This window comes from Hordeum vulgare, chromosome 7H, assembly GCF_904849725.1.
Source record: "Hordeum vulgare subsp. vulgare chromosome 7H, MorexV3_pseudomolecules_assembly, whole genome shotgun sequence".
Taxonomy (NCBI): domain Eukaryota; kingdom Viridiplantae; phylum Streptophyta; class Magnoliopsida; order Poales; family Poaceae; genus Hordeum; species Hordeum vulgare.
In genome coordinates this window covers 606,713,763-606,732,473 of record NC_058524.1, presented here as the reverse complement: position 1 = coordinate 606,732,473, position 18,711 = coordinate 606,713,763, and the positions used below count along the sequence as shown (strand labels likewise).

General features: G+C 49.5%; 1 protein-coding gene across 1 annotated transcript; it reads right to left on the bottom strand.

The window, feature by feature from the left end:
• Positions 1-805: 805 nt before the first annotated feature.
• Positions 806-1,315, bottom strand: LOC123412992 (SKP1-like protein 1A). The gene has a single exon (XM_045105940.1). The coding sequence runs from the start codon at positions 1,313-1,315 to the stop codon at positions 806-808; it is 510 nt and encodes a 169-aa protein (XP_044961875.1).
• Between the last annotated feature and the right edge of the window lie 17,396 nt (positions 1,316-18,711).

Genomic DNA, 18,711 nt, shown 5'->3' with positions numbered 1-18,711 from the left:
AACATTGACTTTCAGTTCTAGATATATTGTGCAGTCCAGCAAATTTACGTATGCTTTGGCATGAGGTTTTCCATGGATAGCTATGGGGTATTATTTGACCCCCGCAATATGAGGTATTCTTTGAAAACTTTTTTAGTCATATATGAATTTTAAAAAAAATCTAAACCATATTCTATGTTTCGTACCGGGCCCCCAAATTCCTGGAGACGGCCCTGCGAACGCACAGCCTAGGCATCGGGATTCCCGTCTCCGACATTGGAGAGGGGGGGGGGGAGGAGGAGGGGTAAGTGCCCTAGACGCCGCAGTCGCGAGACAGAAAGAGGAACAATAACTAGCGTTTTAGTTACTACTCCCTCCGTTCCTAAATATAAGTCTTTTTAGAGATTCCATTATTGGACTACATACCGATGTATATAGACATATTGTAGAGTGTAGATTCACTCGTTTTGTTTCGTATGGAGTCCCCTGTTGGAATCTCTAAAAAGACTTATATTTAAGAACGGGGGAGTATTTAACACGTCCAATCCAAAAAAAAAAAAAAGCTTGATATCATTATCCAACGAATAGAAGCACAGTGCATAACTCATTTCGCCTGAAATATCCCATACATTCCAGTAATAGTCTATAAGCGAACCAAATATCTATGCATCCGATATGGTTTTGATCACGGCTCCAAAAGACCAAGTAAAGTAGCCTAAAGTAGTAGAGTAATTAATTGAACAAGAAAAAGAGCAAAATACAATTGACTTAAGCATGCAGCTGCAGATGAAGATTAAAAAAAGTTGTAGTGGGAGACGTGTCTACTCTACTCGAAGGCCCATTGGTTCTCCTTTTTGATCTCCGCCTCCTCCTCGGGCGTGAAGTCGCACTCGATGTTGAACGTCTTGCGTATCTCCTCCACCGTCTTGCCCTTGATCATGTCCGCCACCGTCTGCAAGCACAGGTCCAGGAGCCCCTCGACGTCCAGGTAGTTGGCGGCCAGGAGGAGGTCGTACAGCGTGGCCTGGTCGACGGCGATGAAGCCGGCGTCGAAGCTCTTCAGGTCCTTCTCACCGCTTCCGCCGGCGGCGTCGGAGCTGCTGGGGACGTGCATGTTGCAGTACTCGATGACCTTGGCGAGGATCTTGGAGGGCACGTTGGGCAGCGGCACGCCGTTCTCCACGCAGTTGTCCTCGATCATGTGGTTGATCGTCCGCGAAATGGCCGCCGCCTCCTCCAAGACCTCGAAGCTCTCCCCGTCCGAGCTGATCAACGTGATCATCTTGCCCGCGGCATCGCCGCTGCTGCTTGCTTCCGCCGGCGTCGCATCAGCCATGGTTCTCGATTTGCTTCCTTGGTTTCTCCTCGGGAAGGGAAAGCTCGTAAGCTTCTTGGATGGATTTGGTTCAGGTTGGGCTGGGTGCTACCTCCTATCCTATATTTAAAGGGTCAGACAACGGAGACAAGGCACGAAGCTAGAAACCGAATCGATATCTTAGTCAGGTTTAGAGATCGATCGGTTATCGGATACCGTCGTGATCAAGAGTACGCACGTATACGTTACAGTGCGTGACTTTATCACACGTGTTTTCTTTTCTATGAAAAAGAATCCAAATCTTTCAAGTTCCTTAGCTAAACCTGAAGATATGTCAACATAACGAAAATTACATTGAAGTCTCTAGACGAGCGAACGACCACTACTGCCACTAAACGAGTTGTCGGCATGCCGTTGTCGCTTCTCCCCTGTTGAAGTTGGCATGACCTTGTCGATGACAGTCAGAGAGACTGCATGCACTAGCCCTTAAGGACGGATGCCCTGTAGCTACAGTCGTCATCATTGAACCCTTGAATCGATTTAAAGCGTCCGGCACCATTTGTCTCCGTCGCAAACGCGTGTTAGGAAACCCTACCCTCATCGCCCGAAGAGACATCAAGAATCTACGCCAGAGCTCCGTCAAATATGTGAAAGGAGGGATTTGATATGCTGCCACTTGTACGAGAGTGGCGAAAGACAATTCCCATGATGAAGTACACCCCTGTTGCGATAAGTGAAGTACAGCCCGACTCCTTCACTGGACTTCTGCTAGGTTGCCGAGGTGCTTGTTTTATGTGCACGTGGCCATAAGTGGCGGGAGCATTTGTGATGAAGTACACCCCTGTAAGGTAACTATCTATTCGAATAGCCGCTTCCTTGGATATAGACTACTTGAATACTTGCATGTTTGATAAACAACTTTAACGGATACTCTAAAATGATCAAGATAAGTGTGAGTGCTATGGATGGCTTTCTCGTAGGATGACGAGAGGATCCATGGTGGTGTATTGATATGATGGATATGTGAACCCGTGTGCGCTCTCTCGTAGGGAGACGAGAGAGGTATGAAACATTGTCGTTGTCTAGGTTAGCGAAAGGCCAAAGCTGGCATTTCTGCAGTAAACCCTACAATCCCGTTCATTGATGCATGATGCATATGTAGTTAGTTGTGATGTAAGTCTTGTTGAGTACCTTTGTACTCAGTGTTGCTTATTTACATTTTGACAGACATAGACGTTCTTCATTGTATGTTCTCGTGTTGACGTTCACATCGAAGGAATAACTTGGGAACCTAGATAGTGATCTGGCTCCTATGGTAGGGTGGTTGCAGCTTTTCAGGCTCTTCCAGCCGCTTTTAATAGAGGTCTGTATCCAGACATGTAACTTCCGCTTGTTGTTCGTATGCTCTGAATGTTGGGTCATGTGACCCCTCTATTTGTAAAATTATACTACGTTGGCTCTTGGGAGCCTTCTAAATAAATGATGTGTTGTAGAGTTATATGTTATGATGCCATGTTGTATCTACACATATCATGCATATTATGTGTATGTTTAAAATGCATTGGTATGTATGAGATTCGACACCTAGTTGTGTGCCTATGGTAGCCTGCTCTACAGGAAAATGCCTCTTTATGCTTTCACTGAGCCTTGGTAGCTTGCTACTGCTCCGGACACATTGATTGACCGACATGCATCCTTCTTTGTTGTTGTGTCTGTCCCCACGGGGAAATGTCACATGGTGTCATGGAGTCCATGTAGCTTGCAACGACTCGTCTACACACGATGATGACTGACACCTGCATTGTTGGGTTTTATGGATGCATGTTCCTGTATGGTTGTGCCACTTGGGTTTATAACTAGTCATGCCGACCCAGGTTCTCTGACATATGATTGTTGGCAACATAGTCATATACGTGAGCCAAAAGGCACAAACGGTCCAGGCCAAGATAAGGTGGCAGCCGAGGTGATTAACGTGCGTGAGGTCACAAAGTGATATGATATGTTACAAACTGGAATTGTATGGCTTAGGATCGAGGACCCGACAGTTTTTGGACGAAAAGAATTCAAAAACAATATTTTTGCGTAAAAAACATGTTTTTTTCTCGAGAGGCTTGTTTTTTCTTCCACAAGAGGCACGATCGCGCCTCTCGAAAATGAAAAAGAAAACGTTTTTTCTTCTTCCTCAAGAGCTACGGTTTTGTTTTCGTGAGAGACACAAAAACGAAAAACAAATGAGTTTGTTTTTCTTTCAAAAGAGGCACGGCCGTGCCGCTCCGAAATGAAAAAATGTCTTTTTTCCTTCCATGACATGCACAATTTTGCTTTCACAAGAGGCACGGAATTGCTTTCATGAGAGACACGGTCATGCAACTCGAAAACAAAAAAAAAATGTTTTCTGTTTTTTATTCCATGAGAGGCACGATTTTGGTTCCGCGAGAGGCATTGATTTGCTTTCGCGAGAGACAAGGTCGCGCCTCTCGGAGAAGCACGATTTTGCTTTCGCAAAAGATAGAGATTTGCTTCCTATGTGCCTCTCGGTAGCTTTCTTTCTTTCGCGAGAGGCACGGTTTTTTTTTTTGATTTTTGTCTTGAAAAAATAGTTTGTCAAAACTTATCAACATGGGATTTCGTTTTGAAAATCTCAATGCGAGGAATTCAGGGACGAAGGTATGACGCACCGTATAAAAGATGAAACATTTTTAAATGAAGGATCTACGAAATAAAGAAAAATCATAGGTTACTATAAGTGACACACATGCGTTAGGCCACTTGTTCCAACTTCGAGAAGGTGGAAGTCACTCTTGAAATAAGTACTGCTCAATTGGTGATTTCGTGGTCACCGTCGTCTCCAACTCTCCATGTAGTCATCATGTAGACAAAGGAGATCGGCCACCGTCTCCTGGACAAACCCCATGCATGTCGGTCAGCCGCACGCCCGCACAAACGGCAAGGGAAAGAGGAACCAGAATCGGATAACTGCATTCTAAATTAACCCGGACGCCCCCTCCCCTGCTGTTGTGCTCGCTGGCGTGTCCCACAAAAACCTATTCTCCCGTGCTGTTTTGTGTGGCTTCTAGGGTTTTAGCCGGTGACTCGTCCTCAGTCTCGTATGATCCGCTTCTCCGTGCTGCTTGATCGAGGTAACGTCGCCCCTTCCATCTCCTCATCCTTCTCTCCATGTCTCTGCGTGCATCTTCTCTTTATCAATTGAATCTTTAACAATCTACGATTTTCTGCATTGTTCCTTCTAATTAAATAATGTTAGAATCTCTTTATGCTCATATATAATATCTCAACTCAGTTTATCTACCAATTATTAATGTATAATTTCCTTTCAGCAGTGGCAATGCAGGCTGATTCTCATCAAACCCCTCCACATGAAGTGGTAGGGCTTGTATCTTTCTTCGTTAAGAATTACTACTAGGTTCTACACGCGACACCAGACCAGGCGTATAAGTTTTATAAAGATAGCAGCACGATTGGCCGGGCGGGTTCTTTTTTTTTGAAACGGAGGCAAAAGATTTGCCTCTTGCATTAATCAAGAAGAAAGTAGCATAGAATATCGATTACATGGCCACACAGGCCAAGCTAAAAGACAGAAATTACTTATTCTCCTGGGATAATACTCCCCAAGGACCTAGCGCCCGCTTTCGTCCGTAATATTGCGTCAGCCTTGATGGTAGCCACTACATGGGAAGGTAAAGATGCCTTGTTCTGAAAAACCCTAGCATTCCTCCCGTTCCAGATCGCCCAACAGACAAGCATCATCATGGATTTGAAAGCCTTTTTGTGTGTGCCGATGTGACCGTGAGCATCCCAGCAGTTGTTCACAGACGGAAGATCAGCCCAAACATTGGTCTGCGATTGAAATCCAAGCCATCCGCAGATGGAGTTCCAAATCCTGACTGAGTAGCGGCATTTAAAAAAGAGGTGTGAAGCAGTTTCAGGAACAGCCTTGCACAGTTGACAAAGACCACAATTTGGCCAGCCCCTAGGGGTTAGTCTATCGGCAGTCCACACTCTGTCTTGTATAATTAACCATGAGAAAAGTTTAACTTTTGGCGGCGCCCAAACCTTCCATACCCTCGTGGGCATGTCAGATTTGATTGCCCCTGCAAATTGCATCTGGTAAGCCGTGGCGGCAGTGTAGCGGCCATCTCCCGTGAATTTCCATCGAATGGCGTCCTCCGTGCCGCCCTCCAAATGAACCTCCTGAATCTTGGTCCAAAGAGTAATGAACAGTTGTATGGCCTCCAAAGAGAACCCTCTCTGCATGTCAATGCGACTAATCCAAGCATCGTTCGTCAGTGCATGGGCCACACTTGCCGCCTTGCACTTGGAAAGGGCGAAGATGTCCGGAGCCAAATCCTTAGGTTTTTGCCCCTGTAACCAAGGAGCGAACCAGAAACTCGCTTTCTTGCCATCCCCTATGATCACCGTTGTGGCCGAGTAGAACAAGTCCATCTCGTCATCTCCGCACGGAATGTCAAACCCGACCCACGCCCTTGCTGGATGAGCCCACTGGAACCATAACCATCGTAGTCTGAGGGCTTTGGAGAACTTTTCTAGATCGAGGATCCCCAATCCTCCAAGATGTAATGGTCTGCAAACCAACTTCCAGTTGACCTTACATTGACCTCCAGAGACCGAGTTGGTGCCTGCCCATAAGAAGGCCCTCTGAATCTTCGTTATTTCTGCGAAGGTCCCAGCCGGAATGTTGAGTGCGGTGATGAAGTATATGGCTAGAGAGGAAAGTACGGATTTGACCAGTGTGGTTCTCCCCGCGATGTTAATGTTCCATCCTTGCCATGGGGGAAGTTTTCTAGCCACCTTGTCCACCAGAAATTGACAATCAGATTTCTTAAGTTTGTGTGTGGACAGAGGTAGGCCAAGATAACGCAAAGGGAAAGCAGCTCTAGGGGCAGGGAAGCTTTGAAGAATGTCATCGAGGTCAACGTTGGCACAGTGAATGGGTGCGACAATACTCTTGTGAGGGTTAGCCTTGAGGCCTGAGACCTCCCCAAAGTTAGCAAGAATGACCGCAAGATTCTGTATGTCCTCTTTGATAGGAGCCATAAAGATAGCAGCGCCATCGGCGTAGAGAGAGGTACGCATAGTGGAAGCCCGACCACGAAGACGGTGGAGAAGGCCAAGATCAGTGGCCTTATCAAGAAGCTGTTGTAAAGGATCAATAGTGATGACGAACAGCAACGGAGACAGGGAGTCACCCTGTCGAAGCCCTCTTCCAAGTTTTATTGGCTCGCCTGGGATACCATTGATAAGGACTCTCGAAGATGAGGAAGCCCAAATGGCGGTAATCCAGTTTCTAAATCTGGGAGGGAAGCCGTGGCATTGTAGCAAGTCCGAAATATAGTCCCAGCGGATGGAGTAAAAGGCCTTCATAATGTCCAACTTAAGCAGCAATGAAGGGGTCTTGTTCCTATGTAGACGGCGGTCAAAGCCCCGAACAAACATGAAATTATCGTGGATGCTTCTGGATTTGATGAAAGCACTTTGAGAGTTGGAGATTAATTCATTCATGAAGGGGGCTAGCCGAGATGCCATGATTTTGGACAGAATCTTTGTGAAAGCATGTATGAGGCTTATTGGACGAAAATCTAAAATCTCTTATGCGCCGTCTTTCTTGGGTAAAAGCACGATGTTTGCCGAGTTTAACCAGTGCAGGTGTGTGGTTTGTAGATTCGAGAAGGCATTGATCGCCTTCATCATGTCCACTTTGATGATCGACCAACAAGACTTAAAGAAAGCTCCTGTAAAACCGTCCGGTCCTGGTGCCTTGTCGCCCGGCATTTGCGAGATGGCGGAGAGGACCTCGTTCTCCGTAAAGGCGTCACCGAGGCTGGTTAAATCGCATTGATTGAATTGTAGGCCTTCCCAATTAAGGTCCCGGGACCGAGGGACCCCATTCTGAAGGATAGCAGAGAAGTGCTCGTGTGCCACCTTTTCTTTTTCCGCATGAGAGGTTACCCAACCAGGTCCAACTTTGAGCCTATGAATGTAATTCTTCCTTCTCCTCGCATTGACCCTCGTGTGAAAGTATTTGGTATTTGCATCTCCGGCTTTGAGATCCTTGATTCTCGCACATTGCTTTTTCCTCGTCCTTTCGAGAACGGCAAGGCTAATGACTCTTCTCTTCAATCTAGCTCTCAAATTCGATTCTTGTTGAGAGAGTAGTCGCGAGTCTTGGGCCATATCGAGGTGAAGAATGACGTGTAGGGCCGCATGAAGTTGAATTTTTGTGTTGGAGAAAAGTTGTTTGCTCCAACCTTGAAGCATGGAGGCTGTTTTTTGCAATTTGTGGAACAGTATGTGGTATGGCTCACTGTGACCAGTTTCCGTCTCCCAAGCCTACTGAACGACTCGCCCAAAGTTGGGCATCGAAATCCAAAAGTTTCCAAAACGGAAGGTCTTAGGGCATTTCGGTCCATGCGCTTGGAATAGGAGCAGCGGGCAATGGTCCGAAAGGGAGGAAGATAGCGCATGAAGAATGTGACCCTGGAAGGAGGTATCCCATTCCGAGTTGCAAAAGAATGAATCAAGCTTGCTAAGGGTGGGGGTTTCCCGTTCATTACTCCAAGTGAAACGTCGATTTTGGAGATGGATTCCGCTTAGTTCCCCCCTCGCCAGTGCCTCCCGAAATTTCCTAATTCTTAGCCTGTTGAAAGTTGGTTTGTTTTTGTCGCAAGCTCTGTGGATTTGGTTGAAGTCCCCACAAACTAGCCACCGATCACCTAATGGTGGTTTATGCCCCAGCAGCTCGGCGTGGAAGTCCTCCTTTCTACTTGAGGCAGTTGGGCCGTAGACCGTCGTGATTTTCAAGTGCTCCTTTGATGAAACTATGAGAACCTGTGCCGATAGGCAGAATTCGCCCGCTTGGATGTTGGAGCATCGAACCTTGTCTTCGTCGCAGAGAAGAAGGATGCCTCCACGAGTGCCTTGTGCGGGTCTTTGTGCAAATTGTTTTAGCCTGTGTCCACCCAGGAAGGAGGCCGTGAAATGATCCACGTCCGACAGTTTTGACTCCTGCAAACATACAATTTGGCATTGCGCCGCTTCTGTAGTCTCATGCACGGTAGTCTTTCTGTCCATGTTGTTTAGACCGCGGACATTCCAGCATAAGATATTGCAATCTTGTGTTATCATTGGAACCTATAAAACCCGAAACCTGCTTGACATGATCTGCAAGGGGTCCAGTGGGGAGTCCAGTTTGATGCATAACTAGTTGAAGAAACCATCCTGGGAGCAAATTTGGTAGCCCTGGAATAGAAACTGATTGCTGAAAGATACCATGGTCTGGATACATGCGATACAAGCAGAGTGGAAAGCTCGAGCCAACTAACAGTAGCTTTAACCCCCACCGTGCCACAATAAGCTGGGATGACACACCCCCTACACCCATTACTGCAATTGGAACCTAACATGGGAACTATCTAAGCCCAGGTCGCTGACAGCTGACCGTATCAGGCTGCCGCCGCAGTTCCAGCATCCATCTGAACTGCGTCCTCGGAGGGGGGCTCCAGCGTCGCCGAAGGGTGAATTGCGTCCTCAGAAGGGGGCTCCAGCGCACCTGCACCCCCATGTGCCATCAGGGCATCCTCGACCGCCCTGGTCAGGTCACAGTCTAGACGAAAAAGGGCACGAAGAGCATCGATCGCGATGACAGGCAGTCGCCCATGAAACAAAGCGGCAAACTTCCCAATGGCTTCTTCGGTGAGTTGGTCACCCTCGTTGACGATGCCCATGCGACGGCACAGCAGCTTCTCGGCCATCTTTGCAACGGGTGTGACGCAGCCTTTGTTCTTGATTCGGATGTTGGACCGTCTCAAGGTGAATCCACCCTGCCCCCATGGTGATGTCCATAGCAGCCATGGTCTTCCTCCTGTTCGTGGCTGCTCTTTGGGGTGGTGGTGGGGAATGGAGTAAAGGTGCGCAGACGGTGGTGAACAGCGTCGGCGGTGTGGTCGCCCCACCAGTGGCCTCCTGGGTCAGAGACCGGCCGCAGTCGATCTCCTGCTCGACCACCAGGCCACCTAAAGTTGAGGGGGCAGTGGCGTCCCCACACCGGTTGTTATCGTTGCTGACTGGGGTTGAAAAATCTGGTGTTTCCTTGGGATGGATGGTATTGGTGCTGATAGGGCCTGCTGGTGGAGTGGCATCCTCGGAAGGCATGACCAAGGGGTCACTGGTGCGTGTTGGGCGATAAACTGGGCGACCGCGATCGGATCCCAGTCCCCTGGCAGCATCACCGCGTCTTGGCGTGGTCGGTGGAGAGTGCGCAGGGCGTCGTCCCGATGCAGGAATGACAGTGCCATCCGGAAGACGCTGCACTAAGGCGAAGTCAATTCTGCGGCTGTGTGGCATCTCCCTTCTTCTGTCCCTGCGGTCCTCGTCTGGGCGCCTGTCAGAGAGCCGCTCGTCAGTGGGCCGGTCAGACCGACGACGATCATCAGCTGATGGTGCAGCGCGCGAACGGCTCCTGAAGAGCCTCGAAGCCTAGCTGCGACCCTCTTCACGGCCCCGATGGTTGTCATCATCAACGTCGTCGCGGCGCCGGTTGCGGTCGTCGTCGCGGCGCCCATGTCCGTGGTCTCTTGCAGGGGGCCGCACGTCGTCCCTTCACTCCACCTCGCCGTCCACCACCCCGCGACGCCACTGGAAGGATTTGGAGGCCTAGGGCCGCCTTGGCACCTTCCCGTCAGCATCCGGGGAGAAGTCCTCGACCCGCTCGAGGTGGATGATAACTCTGCCGGCGAGGCCAGAGCGCCCCATCGCGTCAGATGGCTGCTTGTCGATGATGGACAGCCAGCTGACCCGCGGGATAAGAGCGGGGTCAAAGAACCATGCCCAAAGCTTGACTGCGGAGGCATGTTGCTTGAGGGTTGTCTCGGAGTCGAAGTAGTGCAGCACGCAGTCGTCGCCGATGAGACTGGAGATGAGCTGAGTGTCCCACCCATGGAGTGGCACATAGTCGATGGAGAGGTGGACATGGAAGCAAATCTTGGTGACGTCGACGTGTGCATTTGCCCGCCACTTGTTGGCATGGATATCGAGGCGGCCACTCCCGAAGCGCCCTCGGGTTGTCAGCAAGTCGCGGTGGTGCGGGTAGACGAAGCGGACGATGTAGTCTTCGAGGAAGTGTGGCGACAGCTTGAACAGGTCCTTCTCGACATGGGTGTGTGCGTGGATCTCCTCGCTGATGTCTTCGAGGGTGGCAAGAGGGCGGGAGCCCCCCAGCCACAGCACTGCGGCGTTGCTGGCCAGCAGTGTGGCTTGTGGCTCCATGGCCGCCGTGGCGACTAAGGTGACGTAGCGCTCTTTAGGCCGGAACTCCGGGTCACCCAGACCCCCCGTCGAAGGGTTAGCAGCAGCCGGTGATCGGCGGCGTGAGGACGAACGCGGCATGGTTGAACCGTCGGCTGGGAGGGAGCAGTAGCTTGGAGGAGGAGTGGACTCGGCTTTGCGTTTGCACTCCTAGGCAAGATGTCCAAGCTTTGAGCAGCGGCAGCATTTAACATGGTCTCTGCAGTCGTAGGAGAAATGGCCTTTGCCCCGGCAGCGATAGCAGGTGACCTCCTTCCACACCTTCCTCTGTTTCTGTCTGAGTGTGGCTCCTTCTCGCTTCTGCCTTGAATGTTGTCCTGGGGAACCCATCTGTCACTGGTGAGACATGAATGCCGTCTGTTTACGCCACCAGTGAGCCGGCCGAACCACCCGCCAGCTGCAAAAATTGATGGCGTTCGCGTTGGGCTGAACTTGCTGCAGTAACTCCATACCAGAGGATCCACCAGAGGATCCGCAAGGACGCGGCAGGGTGGGGGATGACGCCGCGCACATTGAACTCCCTGCCGGTAACGCGGGCACCATTGATGACGGCCTGGGGAGTGAAGTCAGAGCATGCCCAGAGGACCCGGACGCAGACGCACTTGCGGGCACCTCCACGGCCTTGGTCGTCGCACGCGTTGAAAGGAGAGGCGGGGGAGGCAGCAGCGTCCAATCCAGCACCCAGGGAACATCGACGCAGGTGTCTTCAGTACCGCTCGGCCGGCACGTGCCCTTATTCCCCATCCCGGCGGCCGGTAGGTCGGGGACATTGAAACGCACGCGCCGGGTAGGACGTGCCCCCACGCAGGGGGCAGAAGGTGCCGCGGGCACCGGAGGCGACTCGAGAACGATGGTGGAGCCTGACGCCGGAGATCCGCGAGGCTGGGATTTGAGAGGCCCCAGATCCAGATCGGCTTGCGAGCGGGGCCCGGATCTGGGCGGCGTGAAGCCCGGCGGGAACTCAGCTTGGCAGCACAGGGTTGGGGATGTTGGCGGGCTTACCGGCCCGGCGAGGGTGGGGTGGCCGACGGGCGCGTCGGCGGCGACAGCGGCGTTGTTGGTGGCTGCGGGCGTCGGGGAGACGCGTCGCAGGAGCGTGGTTGGTGGGGGCTGCTTCATTCTCTCCAAGCCGGGCGGGTTCTGATGGAGTCATGGAATATGCGACAACACTGCCTGTAAGTTCCTGTATTACACTCTCCAAGAGCGAAGGTGAGGCCGCCCGCTTGCGCATGCCACGTCCCCGATTTACTGTACTATTAAAGTAAAAAAAGTGAATGGCAGAAGAAAATGCGTCCCGGGATAACGTATTCACCTGATAAAATTTACTTCCTTCCTTCCCCACGAAGCCAACCATCCCAGGATAACGTGATTCCGCCTCAACTCGACAGCCCCGCTCCCTCGCCGCCGCACGCTGGTCCTCCGTGCGTCGCCTCCTCTTCCTCCACGACACCTCCGTGTACTCACAGACGACAGCCGCCGGAAGCGCCTCCATCGTCATCATCACCTCCACCAGTTCGACAATCTGGTCGCGTCACCGGGAGAAAGCCGTTTGCGGCGTTGTAGCGCCGCCGGGTGCGCAAGGGGCCAGGAGTTGCCGGGGATGCCGGCACTACCTCATATCATCTCTCTGGACCCGTGAGTTCACCCCCCCCCTCCTTCTCTCTACTCCGCTCAAGATCTGACCCTCACTTCTACAACCGCCTCTCTGCAAAATTTGTTAGATTAGTTTCCTGTGCAATTTTTATTTGTCCAATAAAAATCAGGTTAGTGTCGGTAGCGAGAGGAAAATAAACGACCCACAAAGATTATTGACATGGATGTCGTGTTACCCAGTTTTGTGCATGATGCCGAGGAAGGAATCCAGTTTTTAGACATACTAGCAAAAGGGCCCGTGCGTTGCAACGGGAGAAAAAAAATCACCATCTTCAATAGCGATGACCACATTATGTATGATAATATTTAATGTGCGATGTGAATAGAGTAACTATAATAGTAGTTAGGGATTAAGTTGGGTAATTCCTCTTTGGTCAAAGAATGATGCCACCTTTCTACAAGTTAGGGTATTCCTGGTTCTTGAAGCCCCACGATCGAACTTAACCCATTCCATTAAGTAGATGGGAAAACAAAGAAGCCGCAATTGATGCGTAAGAGGTGCTAGTAACATCCTTTTAAGGTTGAGGTGGAGGAGAAGCATCATGAGTCCCTTCTAGATCCTCTTTTGTTACTTGTATAAGAGCTTGATGTCATCATACTTTTCATATGTTGTGCCATTAATAGTGTGGTTTAGAACTTCCAAGTCTCCAACCTTATTATCGGTTGCCACATGTCAGGCTTCACACGCCCCGTCCTTCTTGATTTAAAAATAGATCCCACATTCCTCTTGATATCATTTTCTTGACTACTGTAGCAAATATAATTTGTACATCCAATTTACTTTTTTTTTTAGAACTTCCGATCTATCCATCATCAAACATGAGAAGACAACAATCACCAGAAATAATAAATTACATGCAGATTCATAGACAACCAAGGACTACCAGCACTGAAACGATTTCAAGGCGCGTCACCGCCATCACCCCTCCCTTGCTGGAGACGGGGAGAACTTGTTTTTGTACCCATTCTGAAAGTCATTGTCTAAGAAGTAAGACCTCATAGAAAAAATAGAAAAGCAACTTGATTGGACTAATCCAAGACCGGCCCGGTAAGCTGATCTTCAAGCCCCCCCACTCACTAACGAAGAGCCCAACCCAACTCATCTCCATGCCTCGAACAAAAATACCGAGTCATTTGTACGCTACCCCTAAAAAAAGTCATTTGTACGCCTTGAACAAAAAAGCAGCTCATTTCGCCTTCTAACCCCTCCACGGCCTTTATTTCTTGAAGGATGGCTTGTCCAATCCTATGCCAACACATACATTGTCACCGCCGACAAAGCGGGATTGGTGCCATCTGCGACAATGCATGATGTTGAAATCCCCACCCACCAACATCCATAGGTAGAGCTGATGTCCCACAAATTTGAACCAACTCCACGAGGAACATGAATGTGACACCTGATTGTGCAGTCCTCTAGACTGCCACCAGAGCACAATCAAAACCATCACACATCATGAAACTTGACGCATAAGTCGGACACATCCATATTACAAGCACCGAGTAAGTGCGTCTCTATTAACATTGAGCAAAATACTATCGAATCTCCCTTATGGAGGTAGACAATACTATGCAAAGTTAAGACCTCCAAAAGTACGAAGAAGGAGCGGAGCAGAAAACTTGGGCCTGCCTATCTCCATTAATTATAGCAATATAAAGTCTAACTTTTTCTCTTTGCAAGTTTTAGCTTAAAAACTATGAATAGTTAAGTCACAAAGATCTCCACTATACTTTAAAACAGAACTCTCATTCATCATGAAACTATTTTTTGTGAAGGATTATTGAAGTACGATTTACTGCCAGGATATCATATAACTTCGGGTGTGTTTATGATATACCATGTTCGGTTGATAAGATCTTGTAGAAACTCCGAATACCATGAAAGCTAGCCGAATCCAGGCGGTTCCACCAGAAACGTAGACCGACCGAATGACACGTTGAAGACAAGGCTTCACACACCCTCCGCCGACGATGAACACATCAACGGAACGAGGAAAGAGCGGTGAAAACATTGTCCCTAAATAGAGGCAGTGTTGCCACCTCCTTACCCCAAACGAACTCAAAGTATCCTCAAATAAAACATGAAAAAATCTCCATGTTGTTGCACGACAGGTCGGAGTCTTATGTCGAGCTCATAGCCATCCAGGACGATGCACCAACTCCCTCTTTTTCGATGACCTATTTAGGTCGTGCCAGCGTTGAAGATCACTTTGTTGGATCACGAGCGCCACCGGCCGTTGAACATTGCCTCCCAATAGTCGAAGCCCGGCCATGCAGCACTATCATCATCTGGCAACAGCCTGCCAGCTCCTCCATACTGGTTCTTGATAAGCAACATCTTCCCCTGCCGCCGGCGTCGTTCGGGCTTTGCCTGCCGACAAACCCTAGGGTTGGTTCGCCCATCCTGCGGCTATCTTATGAAGTGTTTAGATAATAACAAAAACAATCAAAAGAAATATCGAAAATCCATTTCTGAGCGCAGGCTCATCTACAGCCATGCTGAATATTTATTTGAAACAAATACTAAAAATTTAAAAAATTCTAATTTTTTTGCATGGTAGATAATTTTATGTGTGAGGTCCGTTCCAATTTTTGAATTATTTCGACATATGAGGAACTCTCGGCAAAAAAATCCATAGTTTATTCTTCATCCACAGCTTTTATCCGATTTGTCTTTTTTGCTGCGAGTTGCTCAGGTGTCCAAATGATCTAAAAAATGGAGCGGACCTCATGCAAGAACTTATGTACCATGGGAAAAACAATTCGATTTAAAAAAATAGTATTTCTTTTGATTTTTTTCCTGTTCAGGTGGAGATGAGCCTGGGCACAGAAACACTGCACTCAAGAAATATTTGCTTTGGTTAGGAAAAAGTTTCATGTATTTCCAAAGTGATGTACATGTAATCCATGAGAAATTCTCATGCACTTTAAAGAAAATAATAATGAATGCAAAAAAAACTATGTACCACTAGAAGGTCTACATATAGTTGTGTAAAAAAGGTGAAAGTGAAAACAAATAAATTCCAAAAAAGATAACAAAAGGTGAAAGTGAAACAGGAAATAAAAATGAATTCTATGAAAAAAGGAAACAAAATATAAATACAAAAAGTAATAAAATGAAGCTTCATCTAAAAATATACTGGTAAGGTTGAGAGGAGGAACTGATGGCACACATCTTCTACTATTAAAGGGGATCTGCCGTCGTGATTGTTCAACCAGAGCGATGGTTCGACCTCTGGATACGCTAACGCTGGCAACCCTTCCATCCATGTTTCACCACCGATTTTTATTCAACCATTCAAAAACCAGTCAGTTTAATTAAAAAAATCGCCACCCCAAAGAAAACAATCGCCAACCCCAAAGGCGAATCGACCCCCCACTCCCAATCGCCGCAACCGCACCACCAGCACCGCCCTGATTGGCACCGATGGTGGGTGACCCGACCGGCGGCGGCGGCTCCGCGGCGGGCAAGGGTCCCCGCTCGTTGATGCGCCACCAGCAGTTTCGCGACCGCGCCAAGACCCGCGTGGACGACCTCCAGGAGATCTTCTTCGGCCTCCAGTCCGCCCGCAAGGAGAGCCGCTCCGCCGATGCTGCAAGCCGGCCACCGCCGCGCGTCAAGCCCTCTCCCGGATCGCCGGCGTGCCGGTGGAGCAGCTGGTGCGGCGGCTGGAGCCGGACGAGCAGCCGCCGCTCGCCTACGCCAGGAGCATCGTGGAGTACTGCTCCTACGTCGCACTGCGCGCCGAGACCAGGCGCCGGCACGACCACCTCGGCGACAGGGAGTTCCACTCCCTCACCTACGACATGATGCTCGCCTGGGAGGCGCCTGACCCCGACACCGAAGCAGAGCTCCAGGTCTGTCATCTGTGTGTGTATGTGTGTTGAAATAGATCGATCATCAACATGAATCGACGGTCCTATCATTGTAGAAAATGGCGTTCAGCTGGGGCGACGGCGCCGATGACAACGACGACGATGGCGGGTCCATATTCTACTCCAGCCCCACCAAGACGCCTCCTCACTATATATTGTGCTCTGTTCTTCTTGCTCAATCGATTCCATAATGATTCGTTGGTGGATTCTGGAATGGATGTGCAGGTTGACGGGAGGAGGACGGTCGGGCCGGAGGCGTTCGAGAAGATCGCCCCCGCCTGCCCGGCCATGGCGCACCCGATCACCGTCCGCAACCTCTTCGACGCGCTCACCAACTCCACCGGCGGCCGCCTCCACTTCCTCATCTACCACAAGTACCTCAAGAGCCTGGACAAGTAGGTGACACGACAGACATCCTCTGCTCCCGCCATTGTCACAGCGTACGACATTTGCGTGATCTCCATGTCTCTGTTGATCTTCAGCGTGCTGAGATCGACGAAATGCATCTCTGGCGGGCACAAGGCGCCGGCGCTGGACCTCTGCGACGGCGAGGTGGTGCTCGACATCTTCGGCGCCGCCATGACGCAGCCGGTCCTGCAGCACATCGGCACGTCCATGTGGCCTGGTTAAGCACCTTCCCTATGGTAAATTTGTGTGCCGGTGCTGCTGGTCCGTGCTCCTTCAGGAGGGCCTCATGTAAGGTGATCCGTCCACATTGTCGCACGGAGGCTCACGCTGACGAACCACGCGCTCTACTTCGAGGCCATCGGCGTCGACTTCTCCTACGGCGACGCCGTCGTCTACGACCTCACCAAGGACCTGAAGCAGTGCGTGAAGCGCGAGTCCACGGGGCCATGGGAGCTCACCTGTTCGACAAGGCGGTCATGTACAAATCTAGCTCCATGTGAGTGAGTGCCTGATCGATGATCCTACAATCCAGCCTGCCATTTGCAATTTTAGTTCAAGCAATCATGTACGTATGACATATGTTCATGACACATCTAGTTTTTGGTATAGAAATGAGCCAGTGTTCTTCGAGTGATCCACCGGCACACCGGCGGATCCTGCTCTCTGATCGCCTCCAGCGTTGGACGCCGCGGAGCCGAGCCCGGTGTTCCTCTCCCGGGAAAAACGTCAACGCCTCGCCCTCGAGCGCGACCACCTTCCGCTGCATCTGGGGCAAGGTCACGCGCCCCCACGGCAACTCCGGCGTCGTCCGTGCGCAGTTCCGGTCCAACCTCCCTGCCACCTCCATGGTACAAGTCTCTCCTTCGCTTGCGCCTTCACCTCCATGGTACAAGTCTCTCCTTCGCTTGCGCCTTCACACGTCATCGTGATCCGTCGTACCCGTCGCTGATGTACTCGGTTCTTGTTTTGCAGGGCGAGAAGGTTCGCGTCTTCATGTACCCCAGCAGCACCTAAGGTAGAATGGATTGTTGAACAGTAATTCTCCAGTGGTTTATGCTCGTATATAGTATGTTTGTTTCAGTGATTGTGTCCCTTTTCTGCTCGTCGGGTTAGGAGTTCAGGAATGAGTGCAGTTGTGTCTAGATGATTCAGGTATCCAAGGACCTTGGTCTAATTTGAGGCTCATAAGTGTTGAAATGATGTCATATTAGGTCAGTCATACGTTTTGGTTGCAATGCACGTTCAAGGGCCCCATGCCATTTGGGGAAGCTCGAGCTCTTTCAGTAGCTTCGGAATACCTGCAGGTTCTCTGCGGGGTGCTCGGAAATTGGGGCCCTAGATCAAATGCAGTGGTCTCATAGTACGAGGTTGCGCTGTGGTCGATAATTTTCTCGCCGACCAGTTTCTCGCAGCCTTGCCTCCAATGATCCCAATATTCATTAAATCATATATGTTTTCATGTTTGTATTATCATTTGTTCCGGTCTATGTTTTGTTTGATTTAGGTAGCTCTTGGTGGTTTATTACTCTCTTGAGGAAATGAGGATTTGATGAGTTTTGCGAGTGAAATAATTGTATTGGCTGCCTTATCCGTGTCCAGCAGTTTTCCATGGACTGACAAAATGAAAATGTTCAGCAGGGGCTCGGTGTATGAAAATTTAGTCAGTTTATTGTTCTGAAAGTACCTAAAACCATTACTTGACACTCAGGCCCTCTACTCCCAAGGATGTTTTCATTTCAGTTTACTGAATATTTTCATTTTGACACCAATTGGTAACAATACACTGACAAAATGAAAATGAAAATGCGTTGCCGCATGTTTGCAAGCAGGAAAATAGTTCACACACAGAGATTCTTTCTGGCAATCCACAATTAGTATGTCATTTTGGTTGCTGAATATAATACTCATAGCCCATCAATAAATTATGATTGCCAGTCCACTCATCATAAAAAGTGTAGTGGATGTTGGAAAATTTACCTCGTCTTCCATTTCTAAGTTTTCAGAACACAATCCTAGAGACGTTAGTTTTATTTGAATTGCTGCTCATTTAGACATTCCTCTTGCTGCTGACCACAATACAATTAATTATATCACGTAATGAGAAGTGAATCATTTTCCATGATTATTAGAAGGTAAAA